Source organism: Mesoplodon bidens (assembly GCF_964165515.1).
Source record: "Mesoplodon bidens genome assembly, chromosome: 3".
Classification (NCBI taxonomy): Eukaryota; Metazoa; Chordata; class Mammalia; order Artiodactyla; family Ziphiidae; genus Mesoplodon; species Mesoplodon bidens.
Window position 1 is genome coordinate 33738167 of NC_138178.1, and position 18385 is coordinate 33756551.

Below are 18385 nucleotides of genomic sequence, written 5' to 3' on the forward strand. Positions count from 1 at the left end.
TCAGGACAAAGGGCTGCGCTTTGAGACGAGGCAGGGCCACGGCTCCTGGTTTCTTTCCTCTGGGTTACAGCTTGCCCGGACCTCCCCTCCTCCTCCAGCCCTCTGCTCCTGCCCTTCGCCTGTCCGCCCAGTTCCTGGCAGCCTGAGGGAAAAGATGTGAAACTCAGGTTACTGAATTTCTTTACTCAGGCCACAGAGGGCCTGAAAGAGGTCAGCCATAGAAATCTCCAAGGGCTCGTGTTGAAAGACTGTCTTCCTGAAACACACTGCACACTCACACACACATTCTCTCTCCCACATATCCACGCGACGTGTGTGTGTGCATTTATTGTACATGTATATGTACTTTCTCATACATTCACTGCCACTCAGCCTCATTCCCTCTCCACCTACACACACACATTCACTCACACCCACTCACGCACACACGCGAGCACACACACTCACACCCACTCACGCACGCACACACAACTCACACCCATACACGTGCATGCAACGCACACACACTCACACCCACTCACGCACACACGCACACACACACACTCTCACACGCACACACTCCTGTGCCTGCCTCCCCATCCCTGCAGTGTTTTGTTTTGTTTTTTTTTTTGCGGTTCGCAGGCCTCTCACTACCGTGGCCTCTCCCATTGCGGAGCACAGGCTCCAGACGCGCAGGCTCAGTGGCCATGGCTCACGGGCCCAGCCGCTCCGCGACATGTGGGATCTTCCCGGACCGGGGCACGAACCCATGTCCCCTGCATCGGCAGGCGGACTCTCAACCACTGCGCCACCAGGGAAGCCCCCCTGCAGTGTTTTGAGCCACGTATTAGAGCTCTCTCCAGGGTCACACACAGCAGCCAACCCTCCAGTGAGCAGAGGCCAAAATAACGTGCTGGGTCTGAGAGCTGAGACACAGTGAACGTTTGGCTGTTTCTCTGGCTCCATCCGAGAGGTCAGCCATGCGCTTTCCTGTGCTGCCCCAGAGCATCTTTGGTTTGACTGGTTTGTAAGGTCTGGAAATCAGAAACTTCACCCTGGCCTGACCACAGCTGCTGCTTCCCTTCACCTTCTGGTCCAGCCTCACATTCCTGGGCTCTGTTTAGATTACTTCCAGAGTGTTCTTCGGAGAGCCTGGGCCTTGGTTCAACCAGCTGGATATGGACGGGGACAAGACGTCAGTGTTCCATGATGTGGATGGCTCCGTGTCCGAGTACCCTGGGTCCTACCTCACCAAGGACGACAACTGGCTGGTCCGGCACCCAGACTGCATCAACGTTCCGGACTGGAGAGGCGCCATCTGCAGCGGGCGCTATGCACAGGTGGGGACGCAGGGCACACCCCCTCAGTGTCACCAGTCACTCACTCATGGGACAAGCATTGAGTGAGAGCCTACTGCATGCCTGCCTCTGTGCCAGGCCACAAAGGGACATATGTTTCTTCCTTTTTCTTTCTTTCTTTCTTTTTATTTTTTTCTGGTAACCCAGTAGGATTTTCAGAAAGTCCAAGTGAAAACACTTTGTAAGCAGAATGCTTAGAAAAAGAAGTCAGGCTTTGGCACCTACTAACTGTGTGACCTTGGGCAGGTCACCTAAACTCTGGAGTGTCAATTTCCTCATCTGTAAAATCAGGATAATAGTTGAACCCTTTTAATGAGCACATAGAGTGCTTTACCAGCCCCCTCCACCAGAAATACAATGCAAGCCGTCCGGGTGATCTTGAATGTTCTCGTAGCCACGTTGAAAAGGCGAAAGAAATGGGGGAAATCTATTTTAATAAAATACTTTGGTAAACTCGATATATTCAAAATACTATCGTCTCAACATGTAATCAGTATAAAAAAATCATTAATGAGGCACTTTACATTCATACTTCTTTCCTGTTCTAAGTCTTCAAAACTCCCTGCATATTTTATACTTATAGCCCACTCAATTTGGATGCGAATTTTCTACAATTAAAGTAAAAGCTAGTCCTACCCAAACAATAAAGCTATGTTTAACTATTTAGCTGGAAAACTATTTTACCCCGCTTTTGGTTTGAAATTTAAATTAATTAAAATGAGATTTAAAATTCGGGTCCTCAGCCACACCGGCCACATTTCCAGTGCCCAGTGGCCCCATGGGACAGCAGGCTGAGTCAGTGCCTGGAATGTGGAAGTATGAGTTACTGTAGTATTGTTACTGAGGTTACTTGGAAGGGTAGCTGAGGACTAGATGAGCAAAAGGGGAGCGAGCCCCCGAGGAAACGAGGAGCTCTCAGATCAGGAGGGAAGCACGTGAGCCCAGTGACCCCCGAAGGGGCAGGAAAACGTAGGAATGAGGAATCCTCACAACCATCCCCCAGGCAGGCATTACTCTCACCACTGTGGGCATCAGCATCCCGGGCATTAGAAAAGAGAGAAAGGTGGACTCCCCTGGTGGTCCAGTGGTTAAGACTCCATGCTTTCACTGCAGGGGACCTGGGTTCGATCCCTCGGGGAACTGAAATCCCACAAGCCCCGAGGCATGCTCCCCTAAAAAAGAGAAAAGAGCTAAAAGTGATTTCGGCTCTGGGGAGGGATGGGGCAGGGGCTAGTGCCAGTGAAGGAGAAGGGCCATGGGGGGCGAGGTGGGCCCCTGGAGGCGGGGCCGTGCAGGGAGCGCGTGCCAGCGGAGGCGGGAGGGATCGTTAGCAGGAGGGGGGCAAAGAGGAAGGCAGGGGCCAGGGGCAGGGAGGTCCAGCGTATTTCTTTCCGCAGTAGAAGGGGAGGTCATGCACTGAGAGGGCAGAGAGTGGGCCTGAGCCGGGTGGCCTGCAAAGAATGATAAGGTTGGGAAGAGGTGCCGTGGAGACTGGAAGATGCTGACAGAGGCGTGTGGAAGGAGTGCCAGGCGGTGCTGCAGACCCAGTGGGGACTGCAGACGGAGCATGGAAGGGGCACCGTTCTTCCTGGCTGCAGGACTTTCTCAGCCCTGCTCCAGAGCCCTGCAGAGGAGGTGGACCCCTGGAATGATCCAGGCCGAGGCATCTGCTGCATGGGTGGGCAGGGCAAGGGATTTTATGCTACGGGAGTGAGTGGTCTAAGGCAGATAAGAAGGGAAGTAGAGTCAGAAGGGGCTGACAGGTTGGGGTCATGACCTGAATAACTAAAGGCTGACCAAACCCTTAAGGCTTTCAGGCACACTGCGGGATTATAGCATCCCTGATTCAAGGGCGAGACGTCCCATGTGGAGCCTTGATCTTGAGCTTCCCTCCCACCCTTTCTTTCTGATACATTGCTTATTTTCTGCTGAAAAGGGCTGATTGTTAGTTAGAGCTTGGAGGTTACCATACCTGGCTACTGGTGAATTATTATTAATAATCTCCTCCCTCCACATTGCAGCTTACAAAAGGCTTTACTATACCTTTAAATTCTTATACCCATGACAACGCCATACTAGGGCAGGGTTGAAGTTTCTCTTCCCATTTTATATGTGATACAACTAGAGGGGAAGATAACCCCTTCTTTCCAAAGGCACAACATTATCGCATCTTGATGTGATGGCCTCTCTTGGCCACAGCTACAGGGATGTCACCTAATGAAATGGGACAGGTCCTAAAACAGGACACAGTGTTTTATTTTTTTTAACGAATGTTTTATTGAAGTAGAGTTGATTTACAATGCTCTGCCAATCTCTGCTGTACAGCCAAGTGACTCAGTTATACACATACAGACATTCTTTTTTTTATAATATGCTTTTCCATTATGGTTTATCCCAGGATACTGAATATAGTTCCCCGTGCTATACAGTAGGACCTTGTTGTTTATCTATTCTAAATATAATAGTTTGCGTCTGCCAACCCCAAACTCCCAGTCCATCCCTCTCCCTCCCTCCCTTCCCCTTGGCAACCACAGGTCTGTTCTCTATCAGGACACAGTGTTTTAAACCAAGCGTGGCCCAAATCATCCAGGCTCTTTTGTTTTGTCCCTTGGACTCAGTGGCTGACAGTCTTGCTTTCATATTTGTCTCTGAAATGAGATGCCATTCATCCCCCGATGTGCACCGATAGCCACATGGACTGGCCACCCAGGCCAGACCCTGAGAATCAGAGGGAGAAGTAGGCAACACATCAGGCTGTTTCTCAAATACAGACAGGACAGCAGCCGGTGAAAGGGGAGTTGCATTTGCAGCAGAAGTGTAATAAAACTCTCTCCCTTCCTCCTCTTTCCTGATACCCCTCCTTTTCCAAAATTCGCTGACTCTTAAGCAGACTCCCCTCAAGTTTCCACTGGTCTCTCATCTACACTTTTTTTTTTTGAAGATGTACAGAAAGCGTTAGCTGGATTGCACAGTACGGCTCAGGCTGCATTCACCAGCAGAAGGAGATGCCCCCTTATTTGGCCTTCTTTCATTCAAGCTTTCTAAAAAGGGCTCTGTGAAGAGAAAGTCCTTTTGAAAGTGTAGTCTGTAGTCAGATGCTAACCAGACGCTCTTGGAATAATCCCTTGTCATTGCCTCGTTGTGTGTTTCCTCTCTGGGCTTTAAAAGATGTACATTCAGGCCTACAAGACCAGTAATCTGCGAATGAAGATCATCAAGAATGACTTCCCTAGCCACCCTCTCTACCTGGAGGGGGCCCTGACCAGGAGCACCCACTACCAGCAGTACCAGCCAGTCATCACCCTGCGGAAGGGCTACACCATCCACTGGGACCAGACGGCCCCTGCCGAGCTCACCATCTGGCTCATCAACTTCAACAAGTGAGTGGGTGCCTGGCTAGGAGCAGTGTGACATGGGGACAGCTGCTCTGGCTGAGCTCAAAGCAGCAGTGTTAATGATACCTCATTGCAAAGCCCCGGGCTTCCCGCTCACAGACCCACAGGTTCGCCCACGTCATCCCTGCACGAGGATGGATCTAGACGTGACATCACTCGGTGGTTAAGAATCAGAAGACCTGGGCTGAGCCCCCGTTCTGGGCGTGGGTGACCTCGGGCAGGGCATCTCACCCCTGGGAACCTGAGTTCCTTCATCTAGGATATGGGGATAGTCTTACTCTGTAGAGCTGCAATGGGGATCGAGTGGGAGTGTGTGGCAGGCGTTTCACCCAGGACCTGGCTTTACAAAGGGCTCAGTAATTGGTCAAAAATCCCTGGTGGCTCTTGTTACCATTTTATGGGGGGGAAGGGGGCGGGAGCAAGGCTCTGCGAGGTATTAAGGGGATTAAGCTGAGGGCATCTGGAGAGAGCTTCATGTATTTACGTTCACGTATTTTCTATGCACATCATTAACTTGTCACAGTAATCCCGTGAGGCAGATGTTTATCAGTTGCAGAAAATGATACCCAAAGAGTTGAAATGGGCCCCACAGTCAGGCCGGACCAGGAAGGGGCTGAATCCAGGTCTTACAGATCCTGGCTCTTTCACTCCAGCCCTATTGAAAGAAGGTTCATTTTTTCCCCCCCAGCCAACGATCCACATAGAGCACCCAATGCAGGCCCTGGGGATGCCCCACCGACCCATTGCAATGATCCCCCTCATTCATTGCAGTCACCGTTTCTCCCTCTCCCCTTGAACACTTTGTGACGCAGTCATGACCAACAGCAGGCATTCTTTCAAAAATTCCCACTGAAAAGTGGAAGTGCCATTTGGTGGAAGACGCTTTGGTCTCTGGCCAGGGCACACCGAGGAGGCCCTGTGGCCTGGACATCCTCGCTTGTAACCTGACTGCCCTTCCGGTTCTAGGGGCGACTGGATTCGAGTGGGGCTCTGCTACCCCCGGGGCACCACCTTTTCTATCCTCTCGGATGTTCACAATCGCCTGCTGAAGCAAACGTCCAAGACGGGCATCTTCGTGAGGACCTTGCAGATGGACAAAGTGGAGCAGAACTACCCTGGCAAGAGCCACTATTACTGGGACGAGGACTCAGGGTGAGAAGCCCCCTCTTGGCTGCAGGAAAGCGGTCATTCTCACGCTGCCCCCCGGCCTTTCCAATAATCCTCAGACCTGCCATGCAGTTGGTGCCGGTTAACGTAGGATCCTTTCCTAGGCACTCCTATTCTCAGGCAGTTTGTGCCATCCACCAATGACATTTTTAAAGCTCTGATGCTTGGGAGTAAAATAAGCACTCTATGAATATACACATGGATTGTAGTGAATATACCTGTTTCAGGGGGAAAAAAAGTGAAAGCAGTGAATCTTAAAACTGAGAAAATGTGGTACAGGACCTCAATTCCATACAACTCAGTCGGAGCAGATGATATTATCCCTAATTTAGAGATGGGCAGGGACTTCCCTGGCGGCCCAGTGGTTGAGACTCCCCGCTTCCACTGCAGGGGGCACAGGTTTGAGCCCTGGTTGGGGGACTAAGATCCCACGTGCCGCGCAGTGCGGCCAAAAAAAAAAAAGTAGAGATGGTCAAAGAAGGCACAGGATAAATAGGAATGACTTGCTCCGGGGACACCGCACAAACTTGGCGTGGCTAGTTTTGAGCTCACATCTATCTGTAACCAAAATTCTCCCCCTTTTGCAGAACTGCAGTAGGTTCTATTCAGCAGGGGTCTAATGGGGACAGAGTACTGTCCCCGGAGACAATGAGCTATTTGGTCGCCTCCCCTAAAAAGAGAGTGTTCTAACGTGCAGAATGCCAGCACGTCTCCAAAGCGGGGAAGCTGTTGCTAGCCAGCCCTCCAGGGACTAAGGGTAAAGGATTGTTTTATGGCCATTTTTTCCATTCTTGTAGTGAAATCAAGGGTAATGAGATAGAAGATGCTTAGAAATATCTATAAAGGTAGGGCTTTATCGGTTTGATTAAAGGAAAATTCAAATTTGAAAGTCAGAAGCGTAAGTAAAAATGTTGGGGGGCTTCCCTGGTGGCTCAGTGGTTGAGAGTCCGCCTGCCGATGCAGGGGACACGGGTTCGTGCCCCGGTCTGGGAAGATCCCACATGCCGCAGAGAGGCTGGGCCCATGAGCCATGGCCACTGAGCCTGCGCGTCCGGAGCCTGTGCTCCACAACGGGAGAGGCCACAGCAGTGAGAGGCCCGCATACCACAAAAAAAAAAAAAAAAAATGTTGGGGTTAGGGGAAGTAGCACTCCTTTTCCCACATCAGTTCTAAGCCAGTGGTGGAGCAGGCACGACAGCAGGTGAAGAAGGAACTGTCTGTCCTACTGATGATGGAGCTGCTGGGGAACAGATCTTCCCAATGCTGTCCCCGAGTGCACCTACCCAGTCCCAGGCAGCCCTGAGCAACCAGGGGGCTCCCCACTCAGAGCCCAACTCCCAAAATTTAGGGTGCAAGGGGGAGCAGACCAGAGTCCACCTCTCTACGGGCTGACCTATGTACCCCCATCCAGCAACCACACGAGTCACTCCACTTCCCCCAGGAAGACGTCAGTGAGGGGATGAGCCGGGGCCAAGAGTGTTTAGAAAAACCCTTCCATGTGAAAACCAGAGGGGGAATTAAATATCCTTCATACAACAGCAGAAACGGTCAATATTATGATTTTTAAAATGGTAATAAGGTGAAAGTCTTCATAGCACCACCTGTGCATGATTTCTTCTTTTATCGATAGGATCGTGAGAATTGGGATGTTGCAAAGGTGTGAATTTTTCAAACGGAAACGGCCACTAAACAAGTTGAACCTTTTTGATCAACACATTGAAAAATTTTCAATGTTTCCCCTTTAAGCAGATTTTGCTGCTTAATTCAACCTTTTTGTTGGTAGCTTAATCATCATACCTATTGATTATTATGCTGCGCTTTATTTCAGTGATAGCCTTATAGGGACTGTGAGCTGGGTTACAGGATGTCTGTTGCCTGTGCAAAAGCCCAAACTCTTGGGCTTTTTGAATTCTTAGGGCTGTTTTCATGATCTTTCTGCCTTACAAATGTGTTGCTTTTTCTTACTCACGTTCAGAGCACCTGCTTTCAATGGCTACCTTCTATTCTGCTATGGCCTAAGACACTTGATAAGCAGCTTGTTATAATTGGGGGTAAAAGAAAAAGTAAGTAGGCTACAAGTGAAGGGGTCCCAAAGTGTGAAATATATTTCACACCCTGAGTCACCTCTGTAAAAATTCTTCGAGGTTAAAAAAAAAACACTCAGGTGATTGCATCTGTGTCCTGGAGTTTGCCAGATGCCACCTAAGTGAGGTATTGCTGAACTATACATAAGTGTAGTATTCAGGTGCACAGCCATCAGTAGGGCTGCTCTGAAATACTACCTGGTCACAACCAGGATTTGAGCCCAGGCTTACTGACGCCAGGGCCTCCCGGTCCAGCTGACTAGGACGCATCCATGTCGAAGGTGAGGATTAGAGAGGGCAGCTGCTGTCTGGAAAATAAGGAGTGGAAGCTAGATGGTCTTCTCGGGCCCTCCAGTTTGGATAATTCGATATACCATGACAGAGGGGAAACCTGAATACTGATAGTCTTGTGCAGAAGCCCTAGGAACAGAGTCTCTGGGTCTCTTTCCGGGATTTGGCTCATGACCTTGGCCCCTGGGGTGGTTTCTGCCCTTGTGTGGGAGCCTCTGGTGGAGAAATGATGACAGGCAGCACTGAACTGCCTTCCTCCTAAGCAGCTCAAAGCCTCCCCCGCCTCATGCAGAGCATGGAATGCGGAGGAAGAAGCTCTGTTCTCAGCGGAGAGAGAGATCCCCCAGCAGTTCTTCCATATGAACACTATATTCTATTCAGGGGTTGCTTGATGTCAAGAAACGTAAAGCCACTCAAGTGAACTCAAACAAAGTGAAGGTGTGTTCCTGAGAGGGAAGCCAGGCATCTTCAGGAAGTCATCCCAGCTGGGCTTCCTGGGCTCCTGTGCTGAAAGCAGCCAAGCCCTAGGGACCAGATGGCCCGCCCAGTTCTGCTTCCCTCTTTCTCCTCACATTCACACACATCCCCTTGGTGAGCATTTTCCTCACCAGGCACAGGGTTGGGATGGAAAATCCCAGCTCTGTCCCCTTCGTGCTGTGTGGTCCTGGCACGTCACTTCACTTCTCTGAGCCATTGGGATCTGAGAAATTGGGATGATAACAGTGCCTGCTGGACTGGATTGTCTGAGGATTAAATGAGATAATATGTCAGTTGACAGCATGTGCATAGCATGGCATAGAGTATGTGCTCAGAAAATGAAAAGTGTCAGTGTTAGCTTTTTCTTCAATGCATTTGTTTTTAATTTCTCCAACCACATAAAACCTTGTGGTAGGACTTCCCCGGTAGCGTAGTGGTTAAGAATCCACCTGCCAATGCAGGGGACACGGGTTCGAGCCCTGGTCCGGGAAGATCGCACGTGCTGCAGAGTAACTAAGCCCATGAGCCACAAGTACTGAGCCTGGGCCCTAAAGCCCGCGAACCACAACTACCGAGCCCGTGTGCCGCAACTACTGAAGCCCGCGTGCCTAGAGCCCGTGCTCCGCAACAAGAGAAGCCACCACAATGAGAAGCCCACATGCAGCAATGAAGAGAAGCCCCCGCTCGCCACAACTAGCGAAAGCATGCACGCAGCAACGAAGACCCAATGCAGCCAAAAATAAATAAAATTAAAAACAAAACCCAAAAAGCCTTGCGGTAGACACAGATCCATTTTGTAGGGCCCACCGGCTCTAATCACTGTGGCCAGCATGTAGTTCTGAGTAAATGCCTTTGGAGGAGGAGGGGTGGGGGAGGAGGGGGAGGAGGGGGAGGAGGGGTGGCGGAGGAGGGGGAGGAAGAGGGTGTGGACACCAGAGGGAACCACCCGCTCTGCTCCTGTGCGCAGGCTGCTTTTCCTGAAGCTGAAAGCTCAGAACGAGAGAGAGAAGTTCGCCTTCTGCTCTGTGAAAGGCTGTGAGAGAATAAAGATTAAAGCTCTGATCCCAAAGAACGCTGGTGTCAGCAACTGCGCGGCCACAGCCTACCCCAAGTTCGCGGAGAGGGCCGTCGTAGACGTGCCGATGCCCAAGAAGCTCTTTGCTTCTCAGCTGGTGAGTGGCCGACAGCACGCCCGGGCCCTCCCAGGGGGCCCAGACCCCATCAGGGTCCTCTCCAGACATCTGTTCCGCTCCTCAGACCGTCTCCCATGACTGGGGCAGTGAGGGTGATGACCACCCATCAGGCCGTCCACTTGACTCCACAAACCTGACAGCCACACTGGGTTTTGTTTATTTTCCAGAAGACCAAGGACCACTTCCTGGAGGTGAAGATGGAAAGTGCCAAGCAGCGCTTCTTCCACCTTCTGAACGACTTTGCCTACATTGAAGTAAGCAACCCTCACCCCTGCCCAGAGGGGCTTTGCTCACTGAGACGTGGTGTTAGTTTCCTAGGGCTCTTGTCACAAATGACCGCAAACCCGGTGGCTGAAGACAACAGAAACTTATCCTCTCGCAGTTCACAAGCCAGAAGTCCCAAGTCAAGGCGCTGGCAGGGTTGGTTCCCCCGGAGGCTCTGAGGGAGGGTCCGTTCCAGGCCTCTTCTAGCCTCTGGTGCTGCCGGCAGCCCTGGATGTTCCTTGGCTGCAGTGGCGTCCCTCCAACCTCTGCTTCTGTCTCACATGGTCTCTCCCCCATGTGTCTGAGCCTTACACCTCCCTCTGCCTAGTCCTTATAAGGACATCTGCCACTGGATTTCGGGCCCATCTGAAATCCAGGATGACCTCATCTCAAGATCCTTAACTTAATTACCTCTGCAAAGGCCCTAGTTCCAAATAAGGTCACTTTCACAGGTTGCAGTAGACGTATCTTTGGGGGAGGGCATCATTCAGCCCACTACAGAGGTTTGCAAGAAACTGACTGAAGTGAGTTTTATGCTTTGAAAAGCTGCACTGGCAACCTCTGTCTTCAGAGTCTGCGTGGGAACCCCCCGGGGCAGGAGAACCTGGGGGCTCTGCTGCCTTTGGGACCCCCTGCATCACACTGTGTGCTGCTTGTTGTCTGCAGGTGGATGGGAAGAAGTACTCGAGCTCAGAGGATGGCATCCAGGTGGTGGTGATTGACGGGAGACAAGGGCACGTGTTGAGCCAAGCCAGCTTCAGGACCGCCATCCTGCAGGGCATCCCGTGGCAGCTCTTCAATTACGTGCTGGCCATCCCCGACAAGTGAGTGTGCACCTCTGCTTCGGGAACTGGCCGATGGCGCCGCAGACCCCTGCCCGAGTCCCCCTCCCTCCCTGTCCCTGAAACCTTCAGCACAGTCCGGTCTGAGAAGGCTTGGGGAGTGTCCACGGTCTGCCCACACATCATGGGTGTTGGCTGGGAAGCTTCCCTGCCTGGTGCCTCTCCCTTTGGAGCCAGGGCCGCGGTGAATGTAGGTCAGGCTGAGGCGGACAGTCTACCCAGCTACAAATGGGAAGCCTGCCCTGGCCCTGTGCCCCCATCATGACCCACTCTCGTGGCATGAGCCCATCCCCTCCCATACTTTCAATATGATCCAAATGCTGGTGGCTTTTGAGAATCTCCAGCCCAGATCTCCCTCTGAAACACCAGATACTTTTAATCCAACTGCAACTTGGACCATGCCACCTGGATGTCTCCTATGGAACTGAATTCTCATCATTTCTTTTTCTTTTTTTTTAATCCCCCAAACCAGTCACTCCTCTTTTCCACATTTCGGTGAAACCATCATCTTCCATCCGGGCAGCTAGACGAGAGTCTGGGCATCATGCTGGGCTCTTGTCTTTCTTCTGTTTCGCCACCACCACGCTCTATAACCACATCCTGTCAACTCTTCCTGCATCGTTGCTCTCCTGCTAGGGATCCTGCGGCATTCTCTGCATCGCTGCTCTGTCTGGGGCCTCCCTGTCTGCCACCCACACTGTCGGCAGTCACCCAGCAGGCTCCCTTGTCCAGCCTCCCCATCTCGAATCCACCCACCATACTGGGGGGCTGAGCTTCTTAAATACCTGTATCTCCTGCCCCCTTCCTAGAAATCTTTGGTAATCCCCCTTCCACCTTCCAAATCTAACTCACATGTATCACCTCTTTGGTGAGGTCTCTTCCAATCCAACCAAAGAGTTCTACCTACCCCCCGTACCCCGCAGGATCAGTGGACATATCCACTCCCCCATCTAGGGTATGGACTTCTTGATGTGGGGACCATATCTAACTCATATTTACATTCCTAGTAATAATGGGTGGAGAATTCACTCCAAAGCCACAACCTGGCACAGCAGACAGTCCAAGTGCTTAACGTGGTACCTGTCATATAGGAGGTACTTGGTAAATATTTATTGACAAAAACAAATGTACTACTTCCGAGATGCCGCATGATGGGCATGACTTGAACTAGACGCTATGTGAGATTCCAGAGAATGGGGTTTTGCTTAACCACCTTTGGTCTCCACTCTCTTCCGCCATCACAAGCTTCTTTAGCCTGACATTTTCACGTGCAGATTCATACAGAAGGACCAGATTTGCCAGTTTGGGGAAATACATGATCATCTAGAGATTTTTAGTTTTCATGCCTTTTGGGGCCAAAGGACTTTTTCTGGAAATGAAACAGGATGCAGATGCCTGGAATAAGAAACTGAAATGCGGAGCTGCTCTGTTTAGAACCAGGGGTGAGAGGCGTGGGACTACCCCATGCAGGGTAGCTTTCAGCCCGTGCTGCGGCCCTGGTGCACCTTGCCAAGTACCTGGTGTGAGCCGTGCCCTGGGTTGGCACTGGGTACCCAGATAGGAATTGGGCACCACCAGACCCTGCTCTGACCTCCGGGAAAGCAGCAGGGGATGGGGCAAGGCAGGTCCTGCCCCAATGTCACCGCAGGCCCAAGCCAGGCCGTCCCCCCCTTCCACCCCCTCCACAGGGCCAGCCTTGCCCCAGGGTCCCAGGGAAAGAAGGAGGCCGCTGCTCACACCCGAACTTTCAGGGATGGTTCCCAGGGGCTGTCTCTGCCCAGCCACCCCGTGGGGACCTCCGTGCTGACAGGTCAGGAGCTTGGAGGGCATGAGATGCCCATATGAGACAGAGAGGGACACCTGAAGTGTGCAGGCAGCTTCTGGGTGCTGTCAGGAGGCTGGGCGCACGAGAAGTTCTGTCTCCCTGTCCCGCTCCTGGGAGCCCCGTCTGGAGGGCATGACCTTTGTTTGAGTCCAGCCCAGCAAGAAGGCTTAACTGAGCCAAAGGGATGTTAGCTTTTCTTCTGAATGGGAACAGAGCCCGAATCCAAAGTTGAGGATGTGTTTGCGATGCTCCCTCTCTCCTTAACAGGCACCAAAATCCCTCTGCTTTCCTGAAGAGCCAGATGCAGTCCCCAGCTCCCTTCCCCTCTGTTCCTCCTGCACACAAGCTCTTTGCATTTTAAGAGCTTGCCTTCTGCTCCCAATGGGACCCAAATGGGGGTAACAGCAGCTTCCAGAATCCTATACAGTTCTTCCATGTCTGGACTGTGGTCTGTGGTTACAGGATTCCTCTGAGCTGCAAACTAGAAGCCCCAGTCGGGCCTCTGCCCCTGTTTCTATTCCTGGGGGAGGTGTGCACTTCCTGCCGTCTGGTCCAGCAGGCTGAGTCTGCCACCACGACGACGGCTGTTTTCCCAGCACTTTGGCCTGAATGCAACCAGGGCAGGGGAATAGAGACTCTTTGCTCCCAAGCTGGGCTTTTGCAAGTCAGGACCTTCAGGCTGGGCACACCCATTGCTCCTCTGCCTCCGCCCAGGCACGGCTTCCCCTTTGGCAGGTCCTCTCAGATACTTGGTAACTATTTGCCTCCATCACCCCCTTTGTAAAATGGAACAGTAACACCGTCCTGCCTGAGCGGAGAGGGAGGATGTGAACCTAAGGGGTTAACCCTCCTCCGAGCACAGGGTGACTCCCCACTCTGGCTTCTTTCCGCGCGCCATGTCTCCATCTTGTCCTGCTCAAACAGGGTTTGCGTGTTTAAGTTAAGAGATGCGTGCTGCGGTCGTTTGTGTGCCCGGCCCCGGCGTAGGTGCTGGCCCCCAGATGGGGTGCTCTGCGTACCTGCTCTGTCCTCTGTGGGGACAGACAGGGAGCAGCAGGGAGCTGAGAGCAGGCGCAGAGGCGGCCATGGGCACCAACCGCAGCCAGATGTGTGGGAGGGTGCTCAGGATGTGGGTCATCACATGGAAAGAGCCGGTCAGCTCGGCACCGGGAGAGGCTGCCCTTCCCCAGTCCCTGGCGGGCCTCTGGCCACTGCTAGCTCGAGTCCCACCAGGCACAATCCAGCATCCCTCCCAGGGAACCCCCGAATCCAGCTTGTCGTCGAGTCCTCTCATCCATCCCTTCTTGCTCAGCTCCATAGTTCTCATGGCATCGAAGGGAAGATACGTCCCCAGAGGCCCGTGGACTCGAGTGCTGGAAAAGCTCGGGGCAGACAAGGGCCTCAAACTGAAAGGTAAGGGGTGTGGACGGGGCCTTACCCTGACCATGAATCCAGATGCCCGGTGCGCTGCCATCCGCTGCTGAGACCAGACCACTTTCCCCCCAAACCTGGGCGGGGTCTCAGAATCCTCAACACAACTAGTGGTCTGCAGGTGTGTGGGTGGGCAAGAGGCCACCTTGTGCCCATCCCTGCCCCGCAGCAACAGCATTCCAACTTGTGACCGGACACCGGAAGGAAACTGCTCGAGCTGCTCACCTGTCGACTCAGCAGGTGGCCCGTTTTTTCCACAAAAGTATCAGCAGAAAAGTGGCTCAGTTTGACCCTCCTACCCAGTTCCTGCTACTCCAATCGGCCAGGGGCCCTACGTCTTCTCAGCTTTCCAGCTGATGGCCAGCATTTGTACAGCCCTTTGCAGTTGGCAAAGCTCTCATGTGAGAATCTCATTTGAGAATCAAGGTCACACAGCTCTTCTGCCATAAAGCCTGGCACAGACCCCTTAGGGAAGAAGCCAGCCAGGACAGACATGTCAGCATTTCATGATCGTCACTACAGACTGTGTGATGGGAGAGTCTTGAGGGAGGTCGAGAGGCGAGGCCGAGCAACCCTCCAGATAATAATGATAATGTCCATTGTAGTTACCACGGAATGCTCAGCCTTGCACCTTGCTGAACATCCAGGAACGATCTCAGTTATTCATTAATAACCTGTGTGACGGGTACTGTCATTTCCACTTAAGGTGAAGAAACAGAATTAGTTAAGTAATTTAAGGTTAGAATTTGGATCCTTATTTTTTCGAATCCAAAGCCAGCCATCCTTAGTGGCCATGCCATCCTGACTGCAAAACACATCAAAGCTAGCAGCCTGGGCTTCCCTGGTGGCGCAGTTGTTGAGAGTCCGCCTGCAGATGCAGGGGACACGGGTTCGTGCCCTGGTCCGGGAGGATCCCACATGCCACGGAGCCGCTGAGCCTGCGCGTCCGGAGCCTGTGCTCCGCAACGGGAGAGGCCGCAGCGGTGAGGGGCCCGTGTACCACAAAAAAAAAAAAAAAAAAAAAAAAAAAGCTAGCAGCCTATCTATCATATGGGACGCTTATCCCAGGCAGCTCTCAGAGAAAAATCAGGAACAGTGAAAGTCCTTCAAACGAGCCAAAAGAGAACATAGGAAAATAGAAGCATCTTCTCCAGCCTGGTCCTGAAAGCATTTGGGGGCCTCTGTCCTTTAAATTCAGACCCTGTCGCCAAAATTTGATGAACATAAAGGTGACATAAGGCAAGGGACACTTTCCCAGTGGTGATGGGTGTGTGCTGCCTGCCAGGCCGGGCCGTTCCTGAGTGTAGACATGGATCCCCAAGTCTCTCGGACGGGGTCGAGCTCTGAGCTGTGAGACAGAGGGACCTGCGTGGGGCTCGGGAGTCTATAGAGTTCTGGTCTGGGCTGCACCATCTACTAAGTGCCCTTGGGCAAATTCCTCCACTTCTCAGAAATCCCTTCTAAAGCCACAGAATGTCGGAGCTGGGGCAGAAATCTCGTAGATGAATGCCATTATTTGACAGATAGGGACATTGGGCTTCAGAGACTCGCTGCTAATTGTAGGGTCAGCTCAAGGGTGGCTGGGGTTCCTGGGAGGTCTCCTGTGGGAACCAGAGCCAGCACTCTGCACAGGTGGCTGGGAGGCTCAGGTGAGACCCTGTGTGCCCCGTACAAACCAATGCCGGGTACCACCAGTAACCGGCCACAAAGCTTTTCCTGGGGGGCGCGGGACAGTCCAGTGTGGCTAGAGGAGGGGGTGCCTGGTGGGGGCAGGGGAATGGCGATGGGGAAGCCTGGAAGGTCGTGGCATATAGCCATGCTCTCGTGAAGTTTCTGCTCATGTGATGTCACTGCTTTTCAGAGAAAATGGCATTCGTTGGCTTCAAGGGCAGCTTCCGGCCCACCTGGGTGACTCTGGACACCGAGGACCACCATGCCAAAATCTTCCAGGTTGTGCCCGTCCCCGTGGTGAGGAAGAAGAAGCTGTGAGGACCGCTGCCACCTCAGCGCTGCCCTACAGTGGACTCTGACGGCGGGCTCCCGGCAGCCGCCTGGGGCAGCCTGGCTGGTCCCCCAGCCCCTGTCCAGCAGCTGCCGGGGAAGGCCGCGTGTCAGCCCTGATGGGCCAAGGGGAGGGTATCAGAGACCCCCGGTGCTGCCACCTGCCCTCACTCAAGTGTCTACCTGCAGCCCCAGGGGCAGTGTTGGCTGATGCTGGAACCCTTCTCTTTCCTACAGCCTCTTGGGTGCTTCTCTCCTATCTGTGCCTCTGCGGTGGGGTGGGGGTGGGGGGTGTGAGGACCGTACGAGGAGACCTGCGCTGCACTGGCAGCGAAAGTCCACTTTGGCGGGAGCTCTGCCCCAGCTGGGAGGCAGGCTGGAGGGGGTGCTGGGTCTTCCACAGATCCCCATGCTCTCTAGCACGCACGTTAGGGTGGTCGGTGTAGGAGGAAGAGCCCTGGTCCTAAGGAAATCTTCATTCCTGTAAGCAAGAACCGACCTCCGGGGGATTCGGAGCTGGCGTGTAGACCGGGATTCCGTCTTCCGTTCACCAAGATGGAACCGGCTACCCTCGGAGAAGGGCGAGCCTGCCTCCGGAGGGGTTCAACCTCTCAGGAGACTTTGGCACCCAGGTTGGGAGTTGGACTAGGTGACTTTTCAAGGTCCTTTCAGTTCTGAGATGCCAGAACTGCGATGCTGTGGCTTTTCACATTGTGCCCGGAACCCAGCAGTAGGGTGAGACGGTTCCTTTCAGCCACCATCCATGATGCTGGGTGCTCCGGGCGTACAGGATGGAGCGGGGAGAAGCACTGCCTAAGGCAAGGGGCTCGCAGTCTGGTGGAACAGGTGGTCGGGTGTGTGTACCTCTGATGCCAGACGGAGAAAGCCAAGAGAGGTAAAGAGGAGGCCAGAGGCAGTTCCCGGAGCGAAAGAGCTTCACGCGCTCGGGTGGTCAGGAAGCTTCCTGCAGGGGCATTTGGGTGGGTGGAGATGAGGCAGCCTCTGGAGTGGTTCCTGCCCACATCTGCCGAAGATGGGTGACTTCAAGGTCGCCCTTTGCCCTCGACTTGCTGGCCACCCGTAATAGAGAAGCGGGCATCAGAGGGGGTGATGGGCCGAGCTCATTATGGCCAGAGCGCTGGGTCAGCTGGTCCACCAACCATTCCGAGAGGGGGTGGGGTCAAGTCGAGAAAGGGGAGCTCCTGCATCGGGGGCCCAGAGAGCCCTCGCGGAGCCCCACACGGACACGCTCACACCTCAGTGAGCCTGGGGTTTCAGAGCTGGAAAGGACCTTAGGAAACACCTAGTCCAAAGCCTTCGTTGTATGGATGGGACACACGAGACCCCAAGCTGGGGAAGAACCACACAGCCAGGGCAGGGCCAGGACAGGAGCCCCACTCCCCGCACTCACTGCCACACCACGCTGCCTCAACAGCCGGCCTGAGTGGCCTCGCGAAACGGGGGCAAGTCCCCTTGAAGGGAAAAAAGATCCGAATAGAAAGAGAGTTGGCCGATGACTGTTTCTCTCCTGGTCCTCCGCTAGCACAAGGGCGCCCTCCTCTGGGCTGTGGAGGTCCTGCAGCCTCCGTTTGGCTCAAACTCCCTGCCCTGCGGGGCCGGCGCCCAGCAGCTGCGGTCACTGCACTGGTGCTACCTGCTTCTGTAGGTCTGCAGGCGCGCCCAGCAGACACGTTTTCGGTGAGCCAGCTAGGTGGCTCCGGGGTCTGAAGAGCTTTGGGTCCACCCCAGGCACTCTCAGCCACTGCCTAATAACCTGCTCTCTCCTTTGCCCACCTTGGAGAGAGCCAGGAGAGCTTCCAGAGAAAGAAAACTCTGTGGCTTATACTCCCTCATGAGACACCAGGGTCGCTCTGGGTCTCGTGCCCTTTCCTGCCCCAACCACAAAGTCTTTCCTTCCTTGGCTCCATCTGCCCAGCTGCACCCAATGAGACTCGGCCCAAGAGTCCTCTGCCCAGGTTGAGCCAGTTGCCAAAGAGGTCTTCCCCACTAGACAGGTCTTTCGCTGCTAGGAGGTGACAGTGGGACTCTGCCGCTTAAGACTTGGCAGCTTCAAAGGC

At 53.4% G+C, this 18385-nt stretch overlaps 1 protein-coding gene across 2 annotated transcripts in view; it reads left to right on the forward strand.

Moving 5' to 3' along the window:
- The window catches only part of CEMIP (cell migration inducing hyaluronidase 1), a 161112-nt gene extending 144545 nt beyond the window's left edge, over positions 1–16567 (forward strand). The window contains exons 22-29 of one of the 2 annotated variants that reach the window (XM_081228743.1): positions 1104–1319; positions 4506–4717; positions 5699–5884; positions 9719–9923; positions 10112–10198; positions 10875–11032; positions 14188–14288; positions 16168–16567. In XM_081228743.1, coding sequence (XP_081084869.1) covers positions 1104–1319; positions 4506–4717; positions 5699–5884; positions 9719–9923; positions 10112–10198; positions 10875–11032; positions 14188–14288; positions 16168–16295 — 1293 coding nt within the window. In that variant the 3' untranslated portion in view covers positions 16296–16567. The remainder of the gene's footprint in view (positions 1–1103; positions 1320–4505; positions 4718–5698; positions 5885–9718; positions 9924–10111; positions 10199–10874; positions 11033–14187; positions 14289–16167) is intronic. The other variant, XM_081228744.1, reaches the window with a different exon arrangement.
- The last annotated feature ends 1818 nt before the right edge of the window (positions 16568–18385 follow it).